General features: G+C 43.1%; 1 protein-coding gene across 1 annotated transcript; it reads left to right on the forward strand.

Annotated features, from left to right (window-relative positions):
- The first annotated feature begins 8,442 nt into the window (after positions 1–8,442).
- Positions 8,443–22,525, forward strand: SKIC8 (SKI8 subunit of superkiller complex). The gene is made up of 10 exons (XM_079701297.1): positions 8,443–8,487; positions 9,408–9,435; positions 11,220–11,325; positions 11,699–11,871; positions 16,044–16,192; positions 16,414–16,507; positions 17,355–17,448; positions 19,269–19,361; positions 20,085–20,163; positions 22,239–22,525. The coding sequence occupies exons 1-10, from the start codon at positions 8,476–8,478 to the stop codon at positions 22,326–22,328; spliced, it is 918 nt and encodes a 305-aa protein (XP_079557423.1). The 5' UTR covers positions 8,443–8,475; the 3' UTR covers positions 22,329–22,525.
- Positions 22,526–24,355: the final 1,830 nt, after the last annotated feature.

The raw sequence follows: 24,355 nt of genomic DNA on the forward strand, positions 1-24,355 counted from the left end.
CTTCTTGTGACCTCCTGTGCCCCACCTTTCCCTCTCCTAAAACTGTGGAATTGGGAATAAAAAAAGAAATAACCATCTCCCAATTCGACCTGGGTTTCAACCTTACTCTTCAATTTGCCGGCTGAGTGACCCTGGAGAGGTCACTTTACCTTTCTTAGGGTCAGTTTCCTTCTCTGTATAATCCCTATGCAGCATGATCACAAGTGTTCTGTGCAGTTGTGTTTCTCAGTGCGTGGCTCCATCCATACATTCACCAGTGCAGCTCTCCAAATGTTTGAAACCAAAACAAAAATTTGGAGATGTTAGGATCTCCAAAGTGGGATTTGTGTACCCCAGATAGTGAGCAAGACCATCCATTGGGATATGGGAAGAAAATATTAGACCTTCCGACTATATTTTTTTTCATCTTTTTAAAATTCTATTTTTGTATTTGGTCTATAAGATATGCAAATGTATTTGCAGAGTAGTACATACACATCATTTATAAATAATATACACGTATGGGGGGTTGCATGGTAAAAGTTTTTAAATGGTGGGTATGTGAGGACACCGCTTTAGAGGAGGAAAAGTTCCCATAGCTCTCTAGAAGTTTCCTTGTGAGGAAATGCACAGAGTAGATCATTTCTGGGTGATGTCTAGGGGTTGCCCTTGTTATTAGCTTCAGAGATGCAAATGCCCTTAGCTGTCCAGGGAGCCAGTGAAGGAAGGAGACCTTGGGACTTTCAGGGACTTCCTAAAGGTGAACTGTGTGTTTATGACTTTCCAGAAAATAATTGTAAGAGTAATAATAGCAGACATTTATTGAGTGTTTACTATGTGCCAGGCACTCTTCTAAGCACTCTACATATGTTAACTTTTTAATCATCATATCAACCTAAAAGGAAGGTACCATGATTATCCCCAATTTAGAGATAAAGGAATGAAGCCCAGTGAGGTTATATAATTTATCCAGAGCTGCAGAATGGAGCAGCCAAGATTGAACCCAGGCATTCTGACTCTAGAGCCCGAGTTGTTTAACCCCTATGTGCCCAACCTGAAAACAAGAAGGGCCTGGGAGACTGTTGGTGGGAGCAAGGAAGACAGAAGGAGGTGCAAGTTGATCCTAGAGTGGCAGAGTCTTTGGGGGTGGAGTGAGGGGAGCGGCCATAGAAGGAAAGGGCACCATGTGACGAGCTGCAGCCTGCAGGACACACAGGAGAAGGGAGAACAGCAAGGGGGAGAGTTGGGTCAGCTGTGGGAGCCAGTGGGGAGCCTGGGATGAACCGCAGAAAGGTGGGTCCTGACATCAGGCTTTGTCAGATAGGGTTCAGAGGAGGACCACAGGGAGCCCATGTGGAGTTCCTTGAGAGCCCCACACAGGGCAGACACAGCCTGCAGATGCCTACCCCTCTGCCTGTGCTGAGCAGAAAGCAGGACCTACACCTGCACCCCACTCCACACCCACTGACTCTCGTGTTTTCTAGGAAGTCAACGAAGGCTTCCTGGAACTGGAGCAGAAGTAGCCCTTCCTCTCAAGGAGGTGGTGAGCTCCCTGTCTTTGGAAGTGTGCAACCAGAGGCCGGATGACTCCATGATGGGTTGTCTAGAGGAAGATAGGTGTGGGGTAGACCCTAAAGGCTCCTTCCCTTCTGAAATGCTCAGACCTGTGACTCTGAGTGAAGGGAAGAGGTATAGAGTGGAGAGGAGAGGAGTTGAGGGTAAGTCCTGGGACACTGTGACCTTGTATCACTCTACTTATCTCAGCCTCTCTCTGGGTCTGACTGGCTGGAAAAACAGTGAGCCACTCTCTGGGAATAGCTCTATCCCTGCAGGGCTGCTGCCCTGCAGGGTGGGCCTCCTTGTGCTCTGCAGAGCTTTTCAGGGCAGGCTATACACCTGAGTTATTTCACAGTGAGCTTGGATTTTTCACTTGATTTTATTCTAAAATTCTTTCCATCTCTCCTGATCTGCAGGATCACAACTTACAGATATTGAAATGGCATGTAGTTGCATTGGTAATTCTCTCTAGATTTGCTTTGCAATAGGCCTTTGAGGGATCTGTGATTTTTGGTAGAAAATATATCTTTATTTTCTTTAACCTCTAACTAGAATTTAATATTTCCTTTAATAATGAATGTAGGCAATAAACCCTGAAAGTATAAGCAGTACCAGTGGCTTTGTCACCAAGACAAATCACAGATATTTTCCTATCACATTACAGCTGTTGCAGATCATTTGAAATATTGTTTATGCATATTGCCACTTTGAAATTACAGAAGTTATTAGACCTGCTGCATTCATAAAGAAGCACATATACTACTATTTCACAAATATTTTGATAACTTTTGATATAATCGGTTTCCTCTGTAATCCTATGTGTGTTGTTTTGATGCATTTAAAAACATTATGCTGAGACTTCATGAGATGCCAAAGATGTGCGTGCCACAAAAAAGGCCAGTTACCCTTGCTTCACAGTCCTGATACTAAGGCCAATGACCTCATGTGCCTGGCGCTCTAGGGGTGCTCTAGAAGTGAAAGCAGGTGCACAATACATCCTTTTTGAATGAATGATTTGGAGTTCCTATCACAATTATAGAACTAAAGAGCTGGAAAGTCTTTAGAAAGCCTTTACTGCAATGATTTTCAAACTTCTTGGTCACAACCCACAGCAGGAAACACATTTTCCTTTGTGATCCATTACCTGCCTATGTGAAACAAGTTTTTAAATAAAATATGACGTATCTTTAAGTGCATGATACACTCTTACAACTTCTATTTTTTTTAATCTATTATATTTCTTTTTTGAGAGATGATTAATTGAATTTTCATTCAGAACAACTATAATGGCTGACAAAAATTGAATTAATACCCAAAACAATTTGCTTCAATTGGAAATTAATAGTAGCAGATTTGGAAGCAAGCAAACAGAAGGCAGAAAGCCTTAGTATTCTGACAACAGATAAAAGGCATAAAAGTAATCAGTGTGCTCTCAGAATAATTTAGAGGTGGAATATTTACAGTTAATGTGCAGGGAAAAAAATAACCCACATAAGCCCAAATCACACAAATTAAAATTCATTTAACTATATAGTTGTAAGCATTTTTTTAGACAAAATTTCACCATTCTTAAAGTAGGAGTATTCAAAAATACTTCTTTATATAAGCTAAGAGTAAGTAAAGATGGCCCAATTATCCTGGTTAGGGAGAGATCACATAATAATCAGTCTATATTCAAAATCCAGAGAAACCCACAAACTCTGCCAATAAAAATAAAGGGGAAAAACTAAGACTGGCCAAAACTGGCAATCAGTTGCACAGGGAGGCAGTGGATCACTCCTCACTTCACTGCTAAAAGCCATTGCACTGGGGACCGTCGTTAAGTCCTTTCTACACTTTAGGAACCTGGATGCCAGCCATTACAGGGCCCGATTTCTGTGTACTAGGTTCTGTGGAATTTGCCTGAACACTGGGGTCCACTCAGCACTTAGGTCAATGTGATAGGAATTACCTCCAGTTTCAAGACAAGCTTCCTGGCCTGAGGATATAATTTGTACATTCTTCCTTAGCTTCAGAGGCAAATGCCCTGTGGTCAAATAGATCCAGAATGGTTGCAGGGATAACTTGACTTTTACGAGATGCCACGTAAGACTTTTGACAATTCAAGGTAAGTCTTGAAGTCTGCTCACTTTGACCCAAATTTTCTAAACCCATGACATGCAGGGGATCCACTGGGGCTGGATGAAATTTCCATGGACAGAGGTGTCACTGAAGGGATGACTGAGGACCAGAGAATGGGCCCTGGGAGACTCGTGAGTGTATTCAGCAAATTTCCGGGCCACACAGCCTCCTCAGAAAGACCTCAAAGATGAACTTTATCCAGTTGTATGGACAACAGATACACGGCTTAACAGTTTCCTGAACTCATCATAGAACTCAAAATGGTCCTATTAAACTAGATACTGGGAAACTCTAACTTGGGGTGGGGGTGGAGATAGGGTAAGAGTACGTGGATACTTCAGAGGGTTGCATTCACTGTGACTATACTTTACTATCATCACCTCCTACTAGAATCTTTTTGGACTTCTAAACCAGTTTTAATCAGGAGAGACTACTCTCTCCCACGACTAGCTGAAAGAAGGCTTAACCCTTCAGGGGCCGCCCCCAGACATTCCTCTCCCCCAAACATCTGTTCCCTCCTGCCCAGAGAGCCTTGGGCAGTGACCAGCAGCCAGGACCAGCCGGGCAGCTTTGCGAGGATGGGGTGTGTGCCTCCACCCTTCCATCGCCTTGTTTTAAAATGCTGGTTACGACCTAATAAACTGATATCCGTCACAGTAACAGGTTGTGACTTGCAGTTTGAAAAACAAAGCTGTATTTCACTGAAAATTTTTTGAAGCAACAGAACTCTTGCAGTCATCATGTGTAGTTGAATCTCAAACTACAAATGAAGAGACTGGCACCCAAACGGCCAAGAGCTCAACTGCTGAAACCTAAAACTGCGCTTCCGGAAGCAGGTTCCCAGTGGCCCCGCCCCCCGGGGGAAACCAGCGTGACCGGGGCGTGGCCTCTTTCCCCCTCTCCCCTCCTCCCCTTCTCCTCGTCCGCCCCGTGCGCGGCGTAGCGACGGCAGGGGGCGCTGCGGCATGCGCCAGCGCCCTGGGGACCAGTTAGATGCCCCGCCCCTTCGTGAGCTCATCGCCGCGCGTCACGGTCGCGCGGAGACTGGCGTCAGACGAGCCGCAGGGCAGTGCAGCCGGGCAGTGAGGCGGTGAGTTGATCCGCACAGCCGACTGGGATGGCAGCTGCTAACGGCCCGGGCTGGAGGGCGGGTGAGCGAGGGTGGGCCCGAGGCTGCCTCTAAGAGGGTTTGCTCAGGAATGCTTCAGGCTGCGGGGCCCGAGGGTGGTGGCTTCCGTGACTCCATTTACCCTGGCTGCCTCTCGACGTGCGGGGCCTAAGGGGAGAGGGTAGGTTGCCTCATCTTGCATCCTGAGGGTGTTCTATGCAGGCTCGAGTTTAGAGCTGGTTTCTCTGCAGTAAAGGTGTCAGTGTCCATAGACGGAACGACTATCTTAACCGAAGTTTTCCAGTGGTGGGCCACGCTGTCTTCTTAGGTAGCGAGCTGGACAGGTACAAGCACAGGCTGAGTTATCTTTACTTCAAGTACCATGTAGTGTTATGGGTTACTGACCTGTCTGAGTACTTTAATAGGGACGTGTGTAAAGTTCTTTAGAAACACTGAGGAGGGAGCAATGAATTCTGCCTAGGAAGTGGGAGGAAAGTTCTCTAAAGAGAGAAGGTAGCAAGAGAGGGCTTTGGGGTCCTCTTAGCTCTTAAATTATAGAGGATAAGAAACTGATGTAAGAGGTAGTGTAGCTTGGTGGCCTATACTATAGCTTGTATCCACCTTCTACTGTCAGACTAACCTTAGGCAGCTTCCTTAACCTCTCTTGAGTCTCACTTTCCTTATCAGGAAGGTAGAGGTGATAATAAGAATATCTACTAAGTGGGGTGAGAGGGTTCAGGGAGCTAACCTATGTGTAGAACGTAAAACAGAGCCTGACTCATGGTACATCTTCAAACGTGCATTCATTGATAGAAGCACACCTCTGTCTTGAGGAGGCTGGCTCCTTGGAGTTGGCTTCTTGCAAACCTTCCTACTCTTTTGTTTCTCTCTGTTGCAGGGATTTGTTTCTGTTGCAAGGATGTGAGGCAGGGTTTGGAAGGGGAGAGGGCAGGCCTCTGCTTCACTGGGCAGAGGGCTGGTGCCCAAGCAGAGTTGTAATACCGTTCATTTCAGCAAAACTGGCTTGAGCTCCTGCCTGTCTTTCCTACCCTGGCAAAGATTATTTACAAATCGTTTGTCTGTTTTTTCTGTTATCCTTGGAAAACCTTCACGGTAGCCTTTTTGGGTTTACAAATTTAAAGCAAGTAACCTGAACCTGGATGCCTTAGCTGTATGGTCTCCTCTGTCGATGGATAGAATTGAGGGGGCCATGAACTTGGATGAGAAGAAAAATTGCATCCTTATGTTCTCTAACCTCTAACTGAAATTTAGCGTTTCTTTCAATTATGAATGTTGTCAACAAACCACAGTATTGACAGGTTGACTTTGTCACCAATAGAAATTACAGATATTTTCATATCTTAGCATACTGTGTAAGCTCATGACAACTTTGAAATTATGGTAGTTATTAGACTTGCTGCTAGATCTTAATATGTAATGTGTAAATTAAGAATCACATATGTTATGCTATCACAAATTTAATTTTTGTATTTGGTAAAATTTTATTTTGGTATACAGTTGATCTTTACTCTCAGCTTCTGTATTTGCAAATTCATCTACATGCTAAAATTTATTTGTAGGCCCCAAACCAGTACTTGCAGTGCTTTTGTGGTCTTTCTTGGACATGTGTGAGGTGGTGAAAATTTTGAGTCAACTGATACACATTCTCAGCTGCAGCTGAACAAGGAAACATTCTGCCTTCTTGCTTCAGTTCTCATGCTGTAAACAAGTGTCTTTTTTTTCAGTCTGTTAGTGCCATGATTTTTGTATTTTTGTGCTTTTATTGGTGATTTCAGTGTTTAAAATGCCCCCCCGCAAGCACAGTGCTAAAATACTCTCTTAGTGTTCCTAAGTGCAGGAAGACTGTGATGTGCCTTATGGAGAAAACACACGTGTAGATAAACTTCATATAGGCAAGCATTATGGTGCTATTAGCCATAAGTTCAATATTAATGAATTACCAACGTAAAATAAGGTGTCTGTTTTTTTAATAGACCTTTATTGGAGTGTAATTGCTTCACAGTATTGTGTTAGTTTCGGTTGTACACCAAAGTGAATCAGCCATATACATACGTGTCCCCATATCCCCTCCCTCTTGAGCCTCCCTCCCACCCTCCCTATCCCACCGATCTAGGTCATCGCAAAGCACTGAGCTGATCTCCCTGTGCTATGCTGCTGCTTCCCATTAGCTATTTTACATTCAGTAGTGTATATATGTTGATGCTACTCTCACTTCGCCCCAGCTTCCCCCTCCCACCCCGTGTCCTCAAGTCCATTCTCTATGTCTACATCTTTATTCCTGCCCTGCAACTAGGTTCATCAGTACCTTTTTTTTTTTAATTTTTAGATTCCATATATATGCGTTAGAGTACGGTATTTGTTTTTCTCTTTCTGACTTACTTCATTCTGTATGACAGACTCTGGGTCCATCCACCTCACTACAAATAACTCAGTTTCATTTCTTTTTATGGCTGAGTAATATTCCATTGTATATATGTGCCACATCTTCTTTATCCATTCATCTGTCGATGGACACTTAGGTTGCTTCCATGTCCTGGCTATTGTAAATAGTGCTGCAGTGAACATTGTGGTACATGTCTCTTTTTGAATTATGGTTTTCTCAGGGTATATGCCCAGTAGTGGGATTGCTGGGTATATGGTAGTTCTATTTTTAGTTTTTTAAGGAACCTCCGTACTGTTTTCCATAATGGTGGTGTCAATTTACATTCCCACCAACAGTGCAGGAGGGTTCCCTTTTCACCACACCCTTTCCAGCAGTTATTGTTTCTAGATGTTTTGTTAATAGCCATTCTGACCGGCATGAGGTGATACCTCATTGTAGTTTTGAGAAACATGCATAAAACAAAGTTATGTATTGTTCGGTTGCCAAAAATGTTACCAGAGTCTTGCAGGAACCTAATGCAGTGTCTCCCCTAGGAGCAATGGATCAGTGTTCACTAATTCGGTGTTCAGTGATGTTATAGAACATAACTGCCTGGAATAACAAGAATAGACCATACTTGGTTTCCTTTCTAATCCTCTGTATTTTATTTTATGTATTTGAAAACATCCTGAGAAGGGGTTTATAGGGTTTACAAGGCTGCTAGAGGGGTCTACAGCACACACAAAAAAGATTGAGAACTCTTATTATAGCCTGAGAAATTAATTCTGTTCCTATGGTTAAGTTTGTGTTTAGCTGAGCTAAGTCCTTAAAGACTTCAGCACCTTTTGGGAGACACGTGTCTCCCTCTAGCTCATGTCCTCATTTACATGCCTGCTGGCTCTTATAAGCATTTTTGGCTGAGATCCCCGCATGGACTGTAAGAACTTTGCTCCCCCATATTTGCTTGTTGAGTTTTGAATAACTAGTATTTTAAATTAAAAGGTCCTGTGGTTTTATCTCTCTGAAGAGCAGCAAAGGAGGGAGATTGGTCCCTCTCTATAGTCAACTTGAGGAGAAGAAAACATGGGAGGTGATAGGTATTAGTTGAGAAAGAAGTCCGTGCCACCTGGTAGGGCTTGTGAAGGGGGCCCCTGGGACTGATCCACAGAAAAGTGTCCGGGCAACTCTGCCAAAGAGTTGCCTTATTTTCTTGATCAAGGGGAACCTTCTGTAGCCCCCTCTGTCCTGATGACACCCCCTTACTGAAACCCTGGTATTGTTTCCACAGAGCTGTCTGGCCTTTAGCCCTTCATCCTTGGTTAAGGAAATGACCAACCAGGTAAGGCCTATGGAGAGAAAGAATATCAGTTGGTCTCTTTGGCAGCTTTGAGCCCAGTACATTGTCTGGGTGTGTAGTCAGAAAACTAGCGTCTGATTCCTGCTCTTCTCCTGAAGAGTAGGGTGACCCTGGGCACCTAGTCACCAGGGGGGTAGGTGGCACTAGTAAAATGCACAACACTAAGAGGAGGATTATTTTATCTAAGTCTGTACCACAGTTTACAAAGGGATTGAGGAAGCTTAAAAGAATTTGTACACAAAATGAGAAAGAGGGCTTCCCTGGTGGCTCAGTGGTTGAGAGTCCGCCTGCCGATGCAGGGGACATGGATTCGTGCCCCGGTCCAGAAAGATCCCACATGCCGTGGAGCGGCTGGGCCTGTGAGCCATGGCCGCTGAGCCTGTGCGTCCAGAGCCTGTGCTCCGCAACGGGAGAGGCCACAACAGTGGGAGGCCCACGTACCGCAAAAAAAAAAAGGAGAAAGAAAAAAAGATCAGAAAAGGAGAAACATATCTTTGTAATAAAATTAGGGACAGAGTTAACAGGTTATGCAGACTGTGTGGTTTTATACAGCTGCAAAAATTAAGCTGCATACTGGACTCTGAGCTTCCTGGTGATCAGAGCAGGAAAAAACACGTAATTTATTACTCTCCTTTTGGGGTGGGTAATAGTGGTTAGGGAGAAGAGACTATAGTTTGTCTAAAATTAAAGAACTAATTTTTTTCTGGTATGACTACAAACCTTGCATGAGCAGGAATCAAGGAGCTCCTAAGAGGTCAGGCAGGGGAAGTAGCTAAGACTGTGGTGACTATATCTACTGGGGGGCAGGGCAGTGAGTTGGGGGGCAGGGGGTGTTTTAGGGAAGGGATGGGACACATCTGAAATCTGACCATTGGTTTAATGTGTCTTCTGTTCTTTTTTAGTACAGTATTCTCTTCAAACAAGAGCAAGGTAAGCAGCTTGCCTGTTCAAGCAAATTTACCTATGAAAAACTGTTGTCCCTGGCTTAAGATTTTTGTCATGCTGACCAGACATGCAGTTTCCAACTGTACTCTGCAGAAACATTGGCAGAAGCAGCTGAAAACAAATACATTTAAAAACAAACAACAACAACAACAAAAACCAAGCCACTAACTTAAAAGAAAAAGCAGGAGTCAAATGACAGACCGGAGAACTCCAGGCTGAGGAAAGCTTTCCCACCTGAGGAGCTCTGAGCTTCCCAGCTATCAAAGTGAAAGAAGGAAACGCTTTGAGTCTCAGAAATCTGTTAATGCCAGCTCATCTGGGGAGGTAAACTTGAGCCTGGCCCTGAACTCAGATGTTCTCTTGGGGGTTTTTATTCGGGCTCCTTCATTTACAACAAGTGCAGGGACTCTCACAGAGGACCTTTGACCCTCAATGAAAGTGAAGGATATAGTAACAGCAAGGTGAATTTCTGTCAAGACTACTGAGTGTGAGGGGTGGGCTGGGGGCTGTGCGGCAGAGGCAGTGGTGGGAATGGGAGCAGGAGGCAGGTCAGAGTTCAGTCTGGAAAAGTAACTGGCCAGTGATACCGGACTTCATACCTGAAAAGGAGTATGTGCGTGGCCTATTCACACGTATCTCATTTCTCCACCACAGCCTGGATGAGTTAGGTAAAGCCTGGAGGAATTTGTGAAATGCCTAATAAAAGCTCTTCCACTTTAAGTAGGTGACATTTAGGTAGTCTAAATTTTAAGCCAAAAGCATTCTTTCAGGTTAGCTAGCATAGGTAACTAGTAGCTAGTCAGGCATGCCAGTCAGCTGCCTTGTATGCAGCTAATGCCATCCGGCTGGCAAGCTAGCAGGCTTGGGTCGGGTGGGGATTGTAATGGAAGCCATGTATGTAAGTCACAGCTGTTTAAGTTGAATGCCCTTGTATTCATATCTTGGAAAGGTGTTCCTGGAGAAATGCCGCCAGGTATGAAGAAAGCCTCTTTGTGCACTTGTCACATTTATATTCCTGCACCAGGTCTGCACACCCACCAGCATGGCCTGCCAGATATGCAACTTGCAGACTTAGAATTTAAAGTAGACGTTAGTTAATAGAGAGGTTGGGTTTGAATCCCAGTTCTGCCTCTTCTTAGCTTTTGACTTTGGGTGAGCTACTAGGCTTCTCTAAGCCTCTGATTCCTTATCTGTAAAATGAAGATACTATTCACAGTACCTGTTTCATAGGGTTGTTGTGGCTGAGGTAATACTTATAAAAGGATTAAAGTAATAACTGGCCCATTAAACATAATAGACATTGTGGCAAAAGGCATCTCTTGTGTGGAGGCTGTTTTAGTTATTTATTTTCAAAACTGTACTGTTTACAGTTGACCTGCCTACTGGTTTCCAAGGACCTCTAAGAAATAACTCTTATCAACTTTAGATCTCTTTTTGGGGTGGGTTTCACTTTAGCTAAGTGAGAGTCATTCCAAACTAATGCATGTTGGACAGCATGCTAAAGTAGAAAGGACATTGGATTACTCTGGTACTGCTGCACCACCTGGTAACCTGTGATTTGGGGCAAGTAGCTTCTTCAGAGCCTCCAGTTTTCATATCTGCCTCCACAGTTATAATAAAAGCTGTATGGGAAAGCAGTTTGCAAAACAGTAAAATGGTACAGGTGGATATTACCTCAGAATTGTTGTAACAGTATTTCAGCTTCATCTTAGCACATTCAGTTTAGAAGTTGCGTGAAGACTTTTAAAATGAAGTGCTTTCCGTTCTAGCCCATGATGATGCCATTTGGTCAGTTGCCTGGGGGACAAACAAGAAAGAAAACTCTGAGACGGTGGTCACAGGATCACTGGATGACCTGGTGAAGGTCTGGAAATGGTGAGTGCCCTCTCCTCTAACATGCAGCCTTGGAAATTGGGGTTTTTACTTCTGGGCTCCCAAATTGCAATCAGAGAAGTATTAACTGTTTTCTAAGCAAGAAAGCAATAGTAGTATGGTGGTATACAAAGGCAGATTATTTTTCTCTCATTTGTTTTCCTGTTATTCGCTGTTCAGGCCCTATAGTTTAAGAAAAAAAAAAGTCTCATGGCTAAAAGTTGGCTGCATTTGGTGTTCTGTGGCTCTTGATTTCCTCTCTGGTTCTGCTTTTCACAGACCATTGGTAATGCATACTTTCAGGGGCCCAGAATTTCAGATGCCAGGTACAATGTGTTGTGTGTGAAGAAATCCATTTCTCTGTCCCCCATTGAAGGCGTGATGAGAAGCTGGACCTACAGTGGAGTCTGGAGGGCCATCAGCTGGGTGTGGTGTCTGTGGACATCAGCCACACCCTGCCCATTGCTGCATCCAGTTCTCTTGATGCTCACATTCGTCTCTGGGACTTGGAAAACGGCAAACAGATAAAGTCTATAGATGCAGGACCTGGTAAGAGTTTTACTCTTAGAGAAGATACTAGAGGTTTACAATCCCTTTTTGAAACCTTTAGGGATAGATGTATTTTACAGTTCAGAAGTTTTTGGATTTGAGACTGGTAATATGGGTGCATGAACTGTATGTCATGTAATACCTTCAGTGGGGCTGGGGGCAGCACTCTAATCAAATAGTAATACCTCAGCGACTGAACATGAGTATTTACACTAAGAGAGGTATATACAGGCTATAAACAGCCTTACATCAGTTCAGGTCAGGTTTTATTACCAAATGAATTTTGGTACTAAAATTATTTTTTAAAACGTACAGATTTCATCGCCTTTCAGTTTCAGAATTGCTGATTTGGGATTGTGGACTTGTGTTTGAATGGTCCAGAGGTCCTCTGTTTGCCATATTCTGAATTGATACATTCACTGCCTTATAGAGGTCTAGAACATAAAGCACTGTGTCCTCATAGATCTGTATCATGGTAATCTCTACTAATTATGATTAAAGTGCCTGTTTCTAGTATATGATAGATACATGAAACTTCTAAAGAAACAAATCCATTGTTTTTTTAAGTTCTATAGGACAGCATAATCTTGTCCATTAGCCTTGATAACTATCTGAGGTAATGGAAGTTAATGATTTCAGTATGTTGGATTAATGTGGAACAAGCAACATGACATTTCAGGATTCCTTGTAGCCTTATATTTACTTGTAAATGACTGCATAGCATTCATGAGCAGAGCCTGTTCTGCCTGAATAGGTGATGACCGGTAGAGAGTGCAGAGAGCCTGGTCCCTCTCTGGCACACCCCTCTGTGGGTTGATTACAGGAGAGCTGCTCAGGAATTTCCTTAACTTAATTCCCTTGATTGGAGGCCCAGGTGGATTTGTCTCCCACTGGTTATGTTCAGTAGACCCTGTAGGCTGTACTTATTCTGGAAAGAATGATGGTCCCGGGGTTTTAAGGACTCTGGGTTGTCTGGAAACTGAGTTCATTTCCCCTCAGTGGCAAGGTTCCATGTCTCTGATTCTTAACTATTGCAGCTTTTTAAAGAATACATATGTCCAATCCCTATTTTGGATCCACTGAATCACAGTTATTGGGGTGTGTGGGCTGGGATATGTATTTGAAAGAAGCTACCCAGACACTCTGACTTCCCAGATGATTGTTTTTGCATGTGTCCTTGCCCTGTTGACATCTCTTACAGAGGACTTGGGTCCCCAAACTAGCCCACAAAGTCTGTTAAGACTCTGCTTTGTAGCTGAGAGGAGGAAGAGGCAGATCTGTTGCTGCCTCTTCATCTTGGACACCTAAGTCCTCCCATGACGCCAAGGTCACTGCGTGGTTTTGTGCCCCGCCCCCCCGGGCACACCACAGCTGAAGAAATGATTACTGGATTGGTTCCAAGGAAAAGGCTGGTGTCTGTATCCAACTTGCCTTCCCTGACAAATAGTACCTTAAACTACATACTGGTTCCATGTGTGGCAAATGATCATTGAAAGATTACTGTTAGGAAAGAAAAAAGATACTGAGATGAGTAGAGGGTTGGGTTTATTTTCTTTTTGGATAGGAATATTCCTAAAACTATACCAGACCATTAAACAATAGTTATTTGGGTGAGTAATAAAAGCAAGCATTGCTATTGACAACTAAGGAGCAGCTGAATTGAATTCATCTGAAGGTAAAACTAATAAGTCTAGGTCTAATGAATGTAGGAAAACGGACATTTACATTATACCTATCTTGAAAATATGCCTGGAGAATGTGAAAGAAGGAACAGAAGAAGGAGAAAAAGATAAGAAAGAAAATCTCAGATCCTGAAGAAGAAAGTGAGGAAGTAGAAGAAAGGGAAGACGAAGGGGAAGATCCTCCATTGGGCGCCTCACCCATCCTGTAGCTCCAGCAAACTGACATTGAAGAACAAAGGCAGAAGCATAGGGGCCTCTCGACATCAGATGGTTCAAGATGTCCCAATGTAAAGAAAAGCTACTCTTTTGCTGATGAGGTGGAACTTAGTGATTAAAATAAATATTTATTATGCAAATGTTAAAATAAATTTTAGAGTGAACATTTTAATTGAGGAATAAAAATTCCTTCAATTTCAAGTATAAGGAAATTTGCCACTAAAAGTTCTATGTTATCGAACAGTTAATAAGCAAATGTAAAAATAATTCAAAAGTGTGATTTTATTAAACTTCAAGGAATAAAAATCAGATTTTCTAGTAACTATTATTCCTGTAAACAGCTAATTATAATAGGAATAAGAAAACAATCCTGTTAGAATAATGCTTTAGTCATTTAGGAGTAAAGATAGATATTAAAAAGCAGTTATTTGAGAGATTGATTATAAAAGCTTTTTCAGATCTTCTTGGTTAATTGAGCACTTTTGAAGTTAATTTCCTTTTTTAAAACAAATATTTCATAAGAAAAGTGATAGAGCTAAATTATTTATCATTACTTTGAATATGTGTGTTAAAATTTGTGAGAGATTTTTATTTTAAAACTCACCCTGGAATATGGTGCTGACCCATCTGTGCCAGGAGCCCCTGTCTACCATGAGTTAAACTCAGAGAGGCCTTCACTCTCCCCTGGGCTGAGAAGGGCATGACCCCTTTGAGCCCTGCCCCAGGAATAAGGAGAGTGACATGGGAAGGAGCCTTTCTCTCCTCTCCCTTTGATCTAATAAGCTCTGTTTCTGGGCAGATGCAGGAGGGGCAGGACTTAGGGTACATTCCCATATAAGAGTGGGTATGGGCAAAGGGACCTAGACGAGCACTGGACAACTAGATTATTCCTTGGCCTCTAGGCTCTGACCCCAAAAGCTCCCAAAGCCCTTTGGGGTTGCCTGTGAAGAGGTTCCCATGTAGCTGAGAAAAGAAATACTAAAATATTATCAGTGTTCCAGATGGAAATATAAAGCACATGTGTTTACCCAGGCTGCCCATGAGTCTGGAGACTTACACGGAAGCACTGTGATACACAAATAACATTTGAATAGAACACTTGAAATCAGGCTGTGTGGTATAACTTAAAAACTAGTTGAGGGCTTCCCTGGTGGCGCAGTGGTTGAGAGTCCGCCTGCCGATGCAGGGGACACGGGTTCGTGTCCCGGTCTGGGAAGATCCCACATGCCGCGGAGTGGCTGGGTCCGTGAGCCATGGCCGCTGAGCCTTGCGCATCCGGAGCCTGTGCTCCGCAACGGGAGAGGCCACGGCAGTGAGAGGCCCGCGTACCACAAAAAAAAAAAAAAAAAACTAGTTGATTTTTTTTTAAACAAACAGTGCCTCTTTCCAGTCCTTATTCTCTGTTAATTTGTGGTAAATACTTTGTCATATTACAGTTTTATATAAGAGTATTTCTGGTACCTTTTCATTTATTACAGTTTTATTGAGGTAGACTTTCACCTCTATAATTGCACTCTGAAATTAACCCATTGTAAGTATACAGTTTAACAAGTTTTAGTAAATTTCCACAGTTGTGCAGCCACCACTCCGATTCGGTTTTAGAACACTTCCGTGCCCCACAGAAGTTCCCTCATGCCCATTTATAGTTAATCTGTGCTCCCACCCTCAGCCTCAGGCAACCACTGATCTGCTTTCTGTACCTATAGTTTTGCCTTTTTGAAAAATTTCATGTAAGTGAAATCGTATTGTCTTATACATCTTCATTCTTTCTTTAGCATGATGTTTTTGAGGTTCATCCGTGTTGTAGCATGTATCAGTAGTTTGTTCCTTTTTATTGCTGAGCAGTGAGTATTCCATTATGGGATATTCCACGTTTTGTTCATCCATTTACCAGTTGATGGACATTTCGATTCTCTCCAGTTTTTGAATATTCTGAGTAATGCTGCTATGAGCATTCAGGTACAAGTCTGTGCGTGGACCTGTGTTTTCATTTCTGAGTGGAACTGTTGGGTATTATGGTAAGTGTTTTTACTTAAACTGTCAAACTGTTTTTCAAAGTAGCTGTACCATTTTATTTTCCCACCAGTGTATGAGGATTTTGGTTTCTCCACATCCTTGCTAACACTTGGTATTGTCCTGTCTATCTACATTTTTAGTAAAAATTTAAGATGCCCTTAAACTAAATTGGTATAGAATTAATATCTTCACAACATTTTTAAAATTAAAGTCACGTCTTTTCTCACCATAGTTTTTTTCCTTCTTTTTTCTGTTCAGTGGATGCCTGGACTTTGGCCTTTTCTCCTGATTCCCAGTATCTGGCCACAGGAACTCATGTGGGGAAAGTGAACATTTTTGGTGTGGAAAGTGGGAAAAAGGAATATTCTTTGGACACAAGAGGAAAATTCATTCTTAGTATTGCATATGTAAGGAAACGTTGCTCTTTTTTTCTCTCTCTGATTCTTTCAGTTTACTCTTCTAGCCTATTGTATTCCTTGGTAAACGTTCTGCATTGGTCTTGTCAGGCAGCTGCTGGCATGGTTTGCCAGTCAGCCAGTTAGACCTGCAGCCAGCAGATTGCTTGTGTTTGGTGGGGATGGCTTAAGAATATGGAGTTTCATATGATCTCCATATGTTCTCTGTGCAGAGTCCTGATGGGAAGTATCTGGCCAGTGGAGCCATAGACGGAATCATCAATATTTTTGATATTGCAACCGGAAAACTTCTGCACACGCTGGAAGGTGTGGTTCATCGTTTTATTTTGTGCAAACTGGGTTATCAGATCACAAAGGAAGACGTATTCTTTCATTAAAATGCTGCTAAATGGCAAATGAGCTTTAGATTTGCAAAACATCAATCTCAGTTGGAGATCTCAAATGCCTCTAAGGTTCAGTTTTGTCACTAGTTATAACCTAGACATATTAGTTCTTGTACCGTGTTAAATGCTTTTTTTGGTGAACAGGCCTTTTTATTTATGTGTTAATATATCCTAGCTATATGAGTGTCTTATTTCTGTCATGTTTGGTTCTAAAGAACTTTGTGATTAGAAAATAACTCCTTTTTGTCAGTAATTTGAAGGTAGATGAAAGTGCTGTGCCTACCCTTTGCAATGATGACCTCTGGGCAGGAGAACTGGGTACTAGAACAAGGGAAGGGTTGGAGGGCGACTTCTACTCTGTATTCTTTTGTACTATTTTGAATTCTAACCAAGAGAATATATTACCCCTTCAGTGTATCCTTTACCCTCTACAGCAAAGGATTTGGTAGGGAAATAGCATCCTATTTCTTCAACCTTGCAAATCAGAAACGATGCATGTTTCCATGTTTGGCCATATCTGTGGCAGAGGAGTTTCTTCTAAGCAATGTGTGCTGAGGTCCAGTTGGTCAAGGAAGGGATCTGAGGAGAAATGGCTCCAGCAGGAGGGGCCTGGGTTATGTGCATGTTTCTAGAGCATTAGAAGGAAGGGTTCAGTCAGTACCCTCTCTGACTGAAGCACCTGGGCAGTGCAACTCAGTGACTTACAGTCATTAAAAGTGACATAGTTAGTGGAAACTGTATCAGTTAACAAGCGTCTTTGTGAATTTCAGGCCATGCTATGCCCATTCGCTCCTTGACTTTTTCCCCGGATTCGCAGCTCCTTGTCACTGCTTCAGATGATGGCTACATCAAGATCTATGATGTGTAAGTTACCTGTTGAGATTCAAGGCTTCTCACTTAATACCAATGCCTGTTTTGCCTCTTATCATTAGGAGGAGCCCTAGCAAGTGCGCTGCTCCCTCTCTGGGTCTAGGAAAGACTTGTGTTCAGGTCCTGTCAGACACTCAGTCTCCTCAGTCATTCCTCCCCTGTCAGCGTCCCTGCTTTGAGCTTAGAATGTTATGGAGGAAGACGTGCATGGGTTACCTATTAGGATCACATACTTGCTACTTTTTTTCAGGCATCCTGTCTGTTGTGATTTTAAATTCTTTTGGGTAGGTAAGTAGTGTACAGTTGAGGAGATGGAGCCATGGGCTGTAGCTGGCTTGGAGTGATGGTAAACAATTAGAACATCCATTTTCTAGGGGTGTTCTAGAAGGTACTTCTCTGCCCTAGTTAGGGAGCTGTCAGTTCATAAGCCAGTTTGCAGCAGGTCTAGATGAGGAAGATTTTTTGTTGTTGGTTTTTGACCACAGGTATAGAAGTGAGTTAATCTGCAGTTCATGGCTCTGTTTCATTGGAAGCCTGTGCAAGGGCCCTTTCTCTTGTTGTTTTCCCCTATCTTTCTCAGTCACCACTCCTTTTCACCCCTGAGGTCTCCCCTATACGGTGTTTGACGTGTGTGTGATACTTTGACTCAGTACTGCTAATCAGTGTGCCTCTGGTTCCTGGCTTCCAACGGTAGCATTCTAATCCACTGGGTGCATACGTTACGCTTCTTCCCAACGATGGGTGCTACAGCCATGATCATCCACATGCATGTCCTTTTATGGGCCTGTGAGAGTTTTTCGGGAGTTTAAACTTGGGGGCTTTGGGAGGACGAAAAGTTGTCAAAGAGACATGGAATTAGAACTGCAGCTTCTGGAATTAGAGCTTGAATGAGGGTGTTAGGGTCTGGGGAGAAGATGCCTCTCTCAAACTGTGCTTGCCTGTCAGTAGCAGAGCCAATATAAATAGTAGCAATTCCTTAAGTATCCAGTTTTCTTTAATAAGGCTTTCAGTGCTACAATTTCATCATCCTCCCAACAACCGGTGAGGTAGCGCAGATTAGTGTCCCCGTAAGGCAGGCGAGAAGCCCAAGCTGAGGTGGTGGTTTGGCTAAGGTGCTGTTACTGAATGAACCCCTAGGACTTTTACCTTCTGGTGATCCCACTGCTTTCCACTGAGGCCACCTCTCCTTGTACCTAACTGAGGTTTGCTCTACTCTTCTGGGTTCAGAGGTGAAACTGCTGGCCTCAGTCAGGTCTTAGGATTGTTTTCCAGCCATAAGTGGTTTCATTTCACTTTTTTAAAAAGTGAAAATGACTGTAGTAATTAGACCTGTCTTGTTCTTGGTTAGCTTAAAAGTGGTCTATCCAAGCCACATCTGTTGTAAAGAGTACATCCTTAGACATTCCTTAGACACAAGGCACTGGCCCTATATGGAAAGGGTACTAGGTGGGCAGGGGTCAGAACCTGCAACTGCCCTGAGATGGCCTGCTTGCCCCTGCTGGTTCTGTTTCCTCATCTTAGGAGTTGACTTGCTGAGCCTTCTTTATTTTGAGCTTTTTAAGCTTTGCTTGTTCAGGATCTTATTTTTGGCTCTTGGTGGCATTGACATATTTGGGGTTAATGCTGTTGAAAATTTTGTTTCTGCAGTGTGTGATGCTACTTCATAGAAAAGGGAATTTTTAAACTAATACTGTGGTGATTATAAGGGTAGCAGATTTGGTCCAATTAAACGGGCAATTAAGAGTATACCTTCCATTTCAGTGATTGTATTCCAAAAGTTAACCTCTCCATTTTATTTGAAACTCCCATTTCAGACAACACGCCAGCTTGGCTGGCACATTGAGTGGCCATGCATCCTGGGTGCTGAACGTTGCATTTTGTCCTGATGACACACACTTTGTTTCCAGGTACTTATGATTCTTATCAGTTTCTAAAATGTTATGAAGATGAAGATGGTCATCTTGTATGAATTGCCTTAAAATTTGAAGACCCTTTTTTAATTCTGATAGCCTTTGTTTTCTGCAGTGTTTTTTAAATTGTGAAGTTAATTGTCCTTAGCTGGACCAAAAGTGGATTCTTTTGAACAGTTCAGCTCTTAGTTCTTCCTTGTAAATCTAGGCTTCTACCTACAGTTACTTAAGGGATACCTGTGTTACAGTAGTAACTTCAGATATGAAAATCTGTTCGTAAAATGTTGTGCTTTGAGACCCCAGTGTTGTTTAGGCCCAGGATGGCCAAGACAGTTGAAAAACAGAGGATGGATGGCTTAATAGCATTGCACAGAGGTTTACAGAAGCCTCTGAGAACCTTTATTTTGAAGCTTTCACGGGCCTCCCTCCCATCTGGATATAGGACTCTCATCCAAGACTCCTGATGAGAACATTTAATATGAGGGCCAGGCAGATCAGAAGTTCAGGGAAATAGCTGCTCTGTGAGAGGGGAAAGCCAACCCGTGATGCCAACATCCTTGGCCACCTTTTGGGGCCCTGGACGGCCACTTGTGTACCCAGGCACCAAGGGGGCCTCTAGGTAGGCTGAGTGAAGGAGTGTGGGATTTTTGATCAGGTTCTTCCCAACTTCAAACCAGTCTGAGAACTTTTCTGATACTAATGTTCCCTTTTTAAAAATAGCTCATCTGACAAAAGTGTAAAAGTTTGGGATGTTGGAACGAGGACTTGTGTTCACACCTTCTTTGATCACCAGGATCAGGTATGGCATAATTAACATTCAAATTCCTTTGGATTGCTAGCATTGTCTGACCACTGTGCCAAAACTCATTCCTTTTCCTAACCTTGCTGCTTGGGTTGTCAAGACCAGTCGACCCTTGGGGCTGAGCTACTCTGATTGCTTGGATGTCCATCCAGCCTGTGTTCCTGTGCGCACTCTGGGGTGCAGAGGCTCAGGACGTGCTGTCAGCCTAGCAACCCACAAGGCATGATATGTCCCTGTGTAGACCAGAAAACGGGTACTAGCCACACAGCCTTTAAATGCCTTCTTTGAAACATGCTGCAGCTGGTGCCTGGGGCGTGCCCGGGCCCTTTTCTGGGTAGAGCTGGGCCATGGCTGGCTCAAGAAGAACCTGCTTACTCAGAAGCTTCCATTCCATTCCACAGCCATCACTTTTCTCTTTTGGAGTGGCCCAAAGAAGTGAAGTGATTTTTTTTTTCTTTAAATATACTTGAAGCCAGAAATTCTTACAGGTTGTTTGAAGTTAGTGATATTACTGACTTTTGTTTCAGTCTTTAAATTAGGGAGAAGAGGCTTTGTTTTCACTGGAGTCTTATCTTTAAAAGATGAATGTGAAATGATAAAGGCATTCTAGTGCAGGGCTTCTCAGTCTTTAATGTGCACAGGAATCCCCTGGGGATCTGGTAACAATGCAGATGCTGATTCAGTGGGTCTGGCCTGGGCCTAAGTTTTTGTGTTTGTCACAAGCTCCAGGTGAGGCTAGCATTGCTGGTTCCAACCACTTTGAATAGCAAGGGTCTTGGGGAAGTAGTATAAAAAATAAAATACCCATGGCAGTATAAAGTTGTCTTTTAAGATATTTTAAATGCTCTTATGGCGATCTCATAGAATCTCTTTGGAATGCAGCTTAAAGTTAACAGTTGTTCATGCTTTTTTACATTTAATCTTAAATTGTTGCCCACAAAGTTGAGGGGGTTTAATGTTGACATTCCACTACTGGATTAAAACATTTAACTCAGGGAGTAAGTCCTGGCTGGCTGTGTTGCTTTGCACGTGAAGGTCAGTGTGTGGTGCTGTCAGAGGAAGACGTTTGGAGTGGAAATGAGGCCATCACCTGGCCCAATCGCAACACTGAAATCAGGGCTAGAATACCCAACTCAGGGGTAGGGTGACAGGCTGACCTGATAAAACTCCTGCCACATCAGTTCTGTCTGGGAAGGAGGTGTGAATCTGTTAATTCAGTACATAGCAAATGAAAGCAATGCCGTGTGACGCCAAGTTGTCTAGCTCCTAGGGACAGGCAGGTTTCATAGGCCTCTAATAAGAGAGTGAGAAGTACTGACCGTGGTGGGGGCGAGCCCAAGGAGGTAGGTGAGGAGCACAGTTTGCAATGATCCCCGTAGGCAGCGACCTCAGGATAGTTGGGCCTTTTCCTTCCTGGAAACATAAATGAGACCACATGCTGGTCCCTTGTGGGTTCCATCTTCACAACATTAGGTCACTTCCTAGATTGTGAATCTTTGAAAGGTTTGTAGATACCCTAATTTTTTTTTTTTTTTTAAAGAAGATGTTGGGGGTAGGAGTTTATTAATTTATTTATTTACTTTTGCTGTGTTGGGTCTTCGTTTCTGTGTGAGGGCTTTCTCTAGTTGTGGCAAGCGGGGGCCACTCTTCATCGCGGTGCGCGGGCCTCTCACTATCGCGGCCTCTCTTGTTGCGGAGCACAGGCTCCAGATGCGCAGGCTCAGTAGTTGTGGCTCACAGGCCTAGTTGCTCCGCGGCATGTGGGATCTTCCCAGACCAGGGCTCGAACCCGTGTCCCCTGCATTAGCAGGCAGATTCTCAACCACTGCACCACCAGGGAAGCCCCGATACCTTGATTTGTGTTTAGAAATGAAATTTTCTTGAGTTGGGAGGTGAGTGGAATGATAATCAAACAGTAGTAATAGAAGATCCCTGGTTAGAGGAAAGGCAGAAAGCACGAGAACATCCTCATCTCAGTGTTTTTCTAGATTCAGTATAATGAGAATAGAATAAGGATGTTCATTCATAAAGAATAAAGGTGTTAGTGGAATTTTTTTTCTTTTTATTTACAGGTCTGGGGAGTAAAATACAATGGAAATGGCTCAAAAATTGTGTCTGTCGGAGATGATCAGGAAATTCACATCTACGATTGTCCAATTTAAACATCAGTCTTCCAGGCTAATGCTGCAGAAAGAATGTATAGATTGATCGTGACATTCCTTACCTTTCTAGCTTGTTTAGAAGAAATATAGCATTTATTGTAGCAAACGCTTAAATTTTGTAGATACAGTATAAGTCTTTTCATGTTTTATTGGAAATGCCATTTATACTGTAACATAAAGTGTTCTTAATGCAAACACCCATGTTCTTGAACATGCTTCTTTTTCATTTGCCCTGTTACTGGTAGAACAGTGAGAGGAATCAGCATCATTATGTGAAACCAAGTATCTGCCTCAGAAATGAATACATCCAGGCACTTACTGAACTTTCCAGTACAGAAATTCAGGCTCACTCTTCCAAGGAATGAGTCATGCAGAAGCTGTAAGAGGAAAGCTAATCTATTTCAGAATGGGATCCTGAAGGAAACAGGATATGTGACTGGGTGGGAACATTCTGTAGTCCTATCTGGGCATTCTTCTATTTGATAGATTAAAAAAATGTCCCCTGCCACACTTTTTCACCCTATTAATTTTAGAGAAGCTGTAACTTGCTGGGTGGGTATTACTGCCTTAACAGCGTCTACAGGCTCAAACCAGTACTTACTCTGGTTGACCTCTTGCCTGGAGGTACGTGTACCTGAGTTTTCTCCTCAGCGGCCCACTTGAGACATGGTTTGCGTATAATGGGAAAGGTGTATGTAGCTAACCCTCCAAAGTTTGTTGCTTTTTACTGATCATAACTTCATATGATTCATGTCAGGTCCTGTGCTTTTCTTCCAAACTCCCCATAACCCTTAGAATCAAGCCCATACTCTTTAGGTAGCCCCTCGCTTCTCTCTCCTGCCTCTTTGCCTCGTTCACCCTCCTGTAACCACATAGCCCTGGCCATTTCCTCTGCCTAGAATGTTTCTTCCTCAGACCTTTAGAGGTCTCACTGCTTTCAGGTAGCTGCTCAGGGGTCAGCTCCCAGTAGAGGCCTTCCCCTGGTCCCTTTCCCATTACTCTTTCTTCACTGCAGTCATCATTGCATGTTGTTTGTATTTATCCCCACCCCCAAAATATAAGCTCCGTGAGAGTGGAAACTTCATTCCGTATATCAACCAATATGAGGCAAACTGGCACTTAGCACTGGTCATTGGAGCTCAAGAAAATTAAAAAACAAACAAACAAAACCATCTGTCATACCAGCTCAATTTTAATTTTAAAGTGACAAATATACAGGTGGAATAAATTTTAAGCAACACCCTCCAAATTCTCTACGTGACAAGGAGCTGAATGTAATTTTGCCTCATCATCAACTAGACAGTTTTCTAGCAATAATTTATTAGGCAGTCACAGCACAGAAACAAAACACCCTGGAGTTGTGGTCCATTCGTCAATTGATTTTCATATAGGCTTAGTTGGAAGAATAGGTTTTATGTCTTTCCTGACTAAAGGTCAAAGTGGGACAGGTGGGCGGGCTCTTTCTATACCTATTTTGAGCAAATTATGCCCACCCACTAGCCAGCTGGAGCCTGGTCCATCCGCTGGACCTACCTGCCATGGGTCTCATCTACCCTTTGGCCCTCCTGGGGAGGTCCCTGTTCTGAGTCAAACTCTCAGATACTGTATAACCAATAAGGGTGGATCTGAAAAGTGGCCTCTGCTTTAACCCAGCAGCTTAGAAGGTAGGAGTTTTCCTTCATGATGACTGTTGTGGGAAGGAAAGGAGCAGTAATGGCTAAAGGTTGAGGTAACCCTAAATTTAAATTGTAGTCTACCTGCCAGGAGTTAATGAATAATATCCCTCCCAACAAGTTATCATTTACAGTGGTAGTCCATACAGACTGCAGTCCAGAGGAGAACTTCAGTTCTCACTAAAACATTATCCCTTGAGCAGGAAGCCCTTTGTGATATGGCTGTGCAAGGAGAGGAACCATCCTTTGGAAGGGAGTTCAATCTGGGAGAATGAGGTGGAAAACACTGAGATGTCCTCTGCCTTTCCAGACCCTCAAGTCATCCAGGATCACTGGTCAGACAGGGAAGCTGGC

The sequence above is a fragment of the Hyperoodon ampullatus genome (assembly GCF_949752795.1).
Source record: "Hyperoodon ampullatus genome assembly, chromosome: 3".
Classification (NCBI taxonomy): Eukaryota; Metazoa; Chordata; class Mammalia; order Artiodactyla; family Ziphiidae; genus Hyperoodon; species Hyperoodon ampullatus.

What these genes read in the sequence shown, in the direction of transcription:
- SKIC8 (XM_079701297.1), top strand. An exon ending in TCATTCTTAGTATTGCATAT is followed by an intron (nt 16,193 to 16,413) that starts GTAAGGAAACGT and finishes TTCTCTGTGCAG; the next exon opens with AGTCCTGATGGGAAGTATCT. An exon ending in TCTTTGATCACCAGGATCAG is followed by an intron (nt 20,164 to 22,238) that starts GTATGGCATAAT and finishes TTTTATTTACAG; the next exon opens with GTCTGGGGAGTAAAATACAA.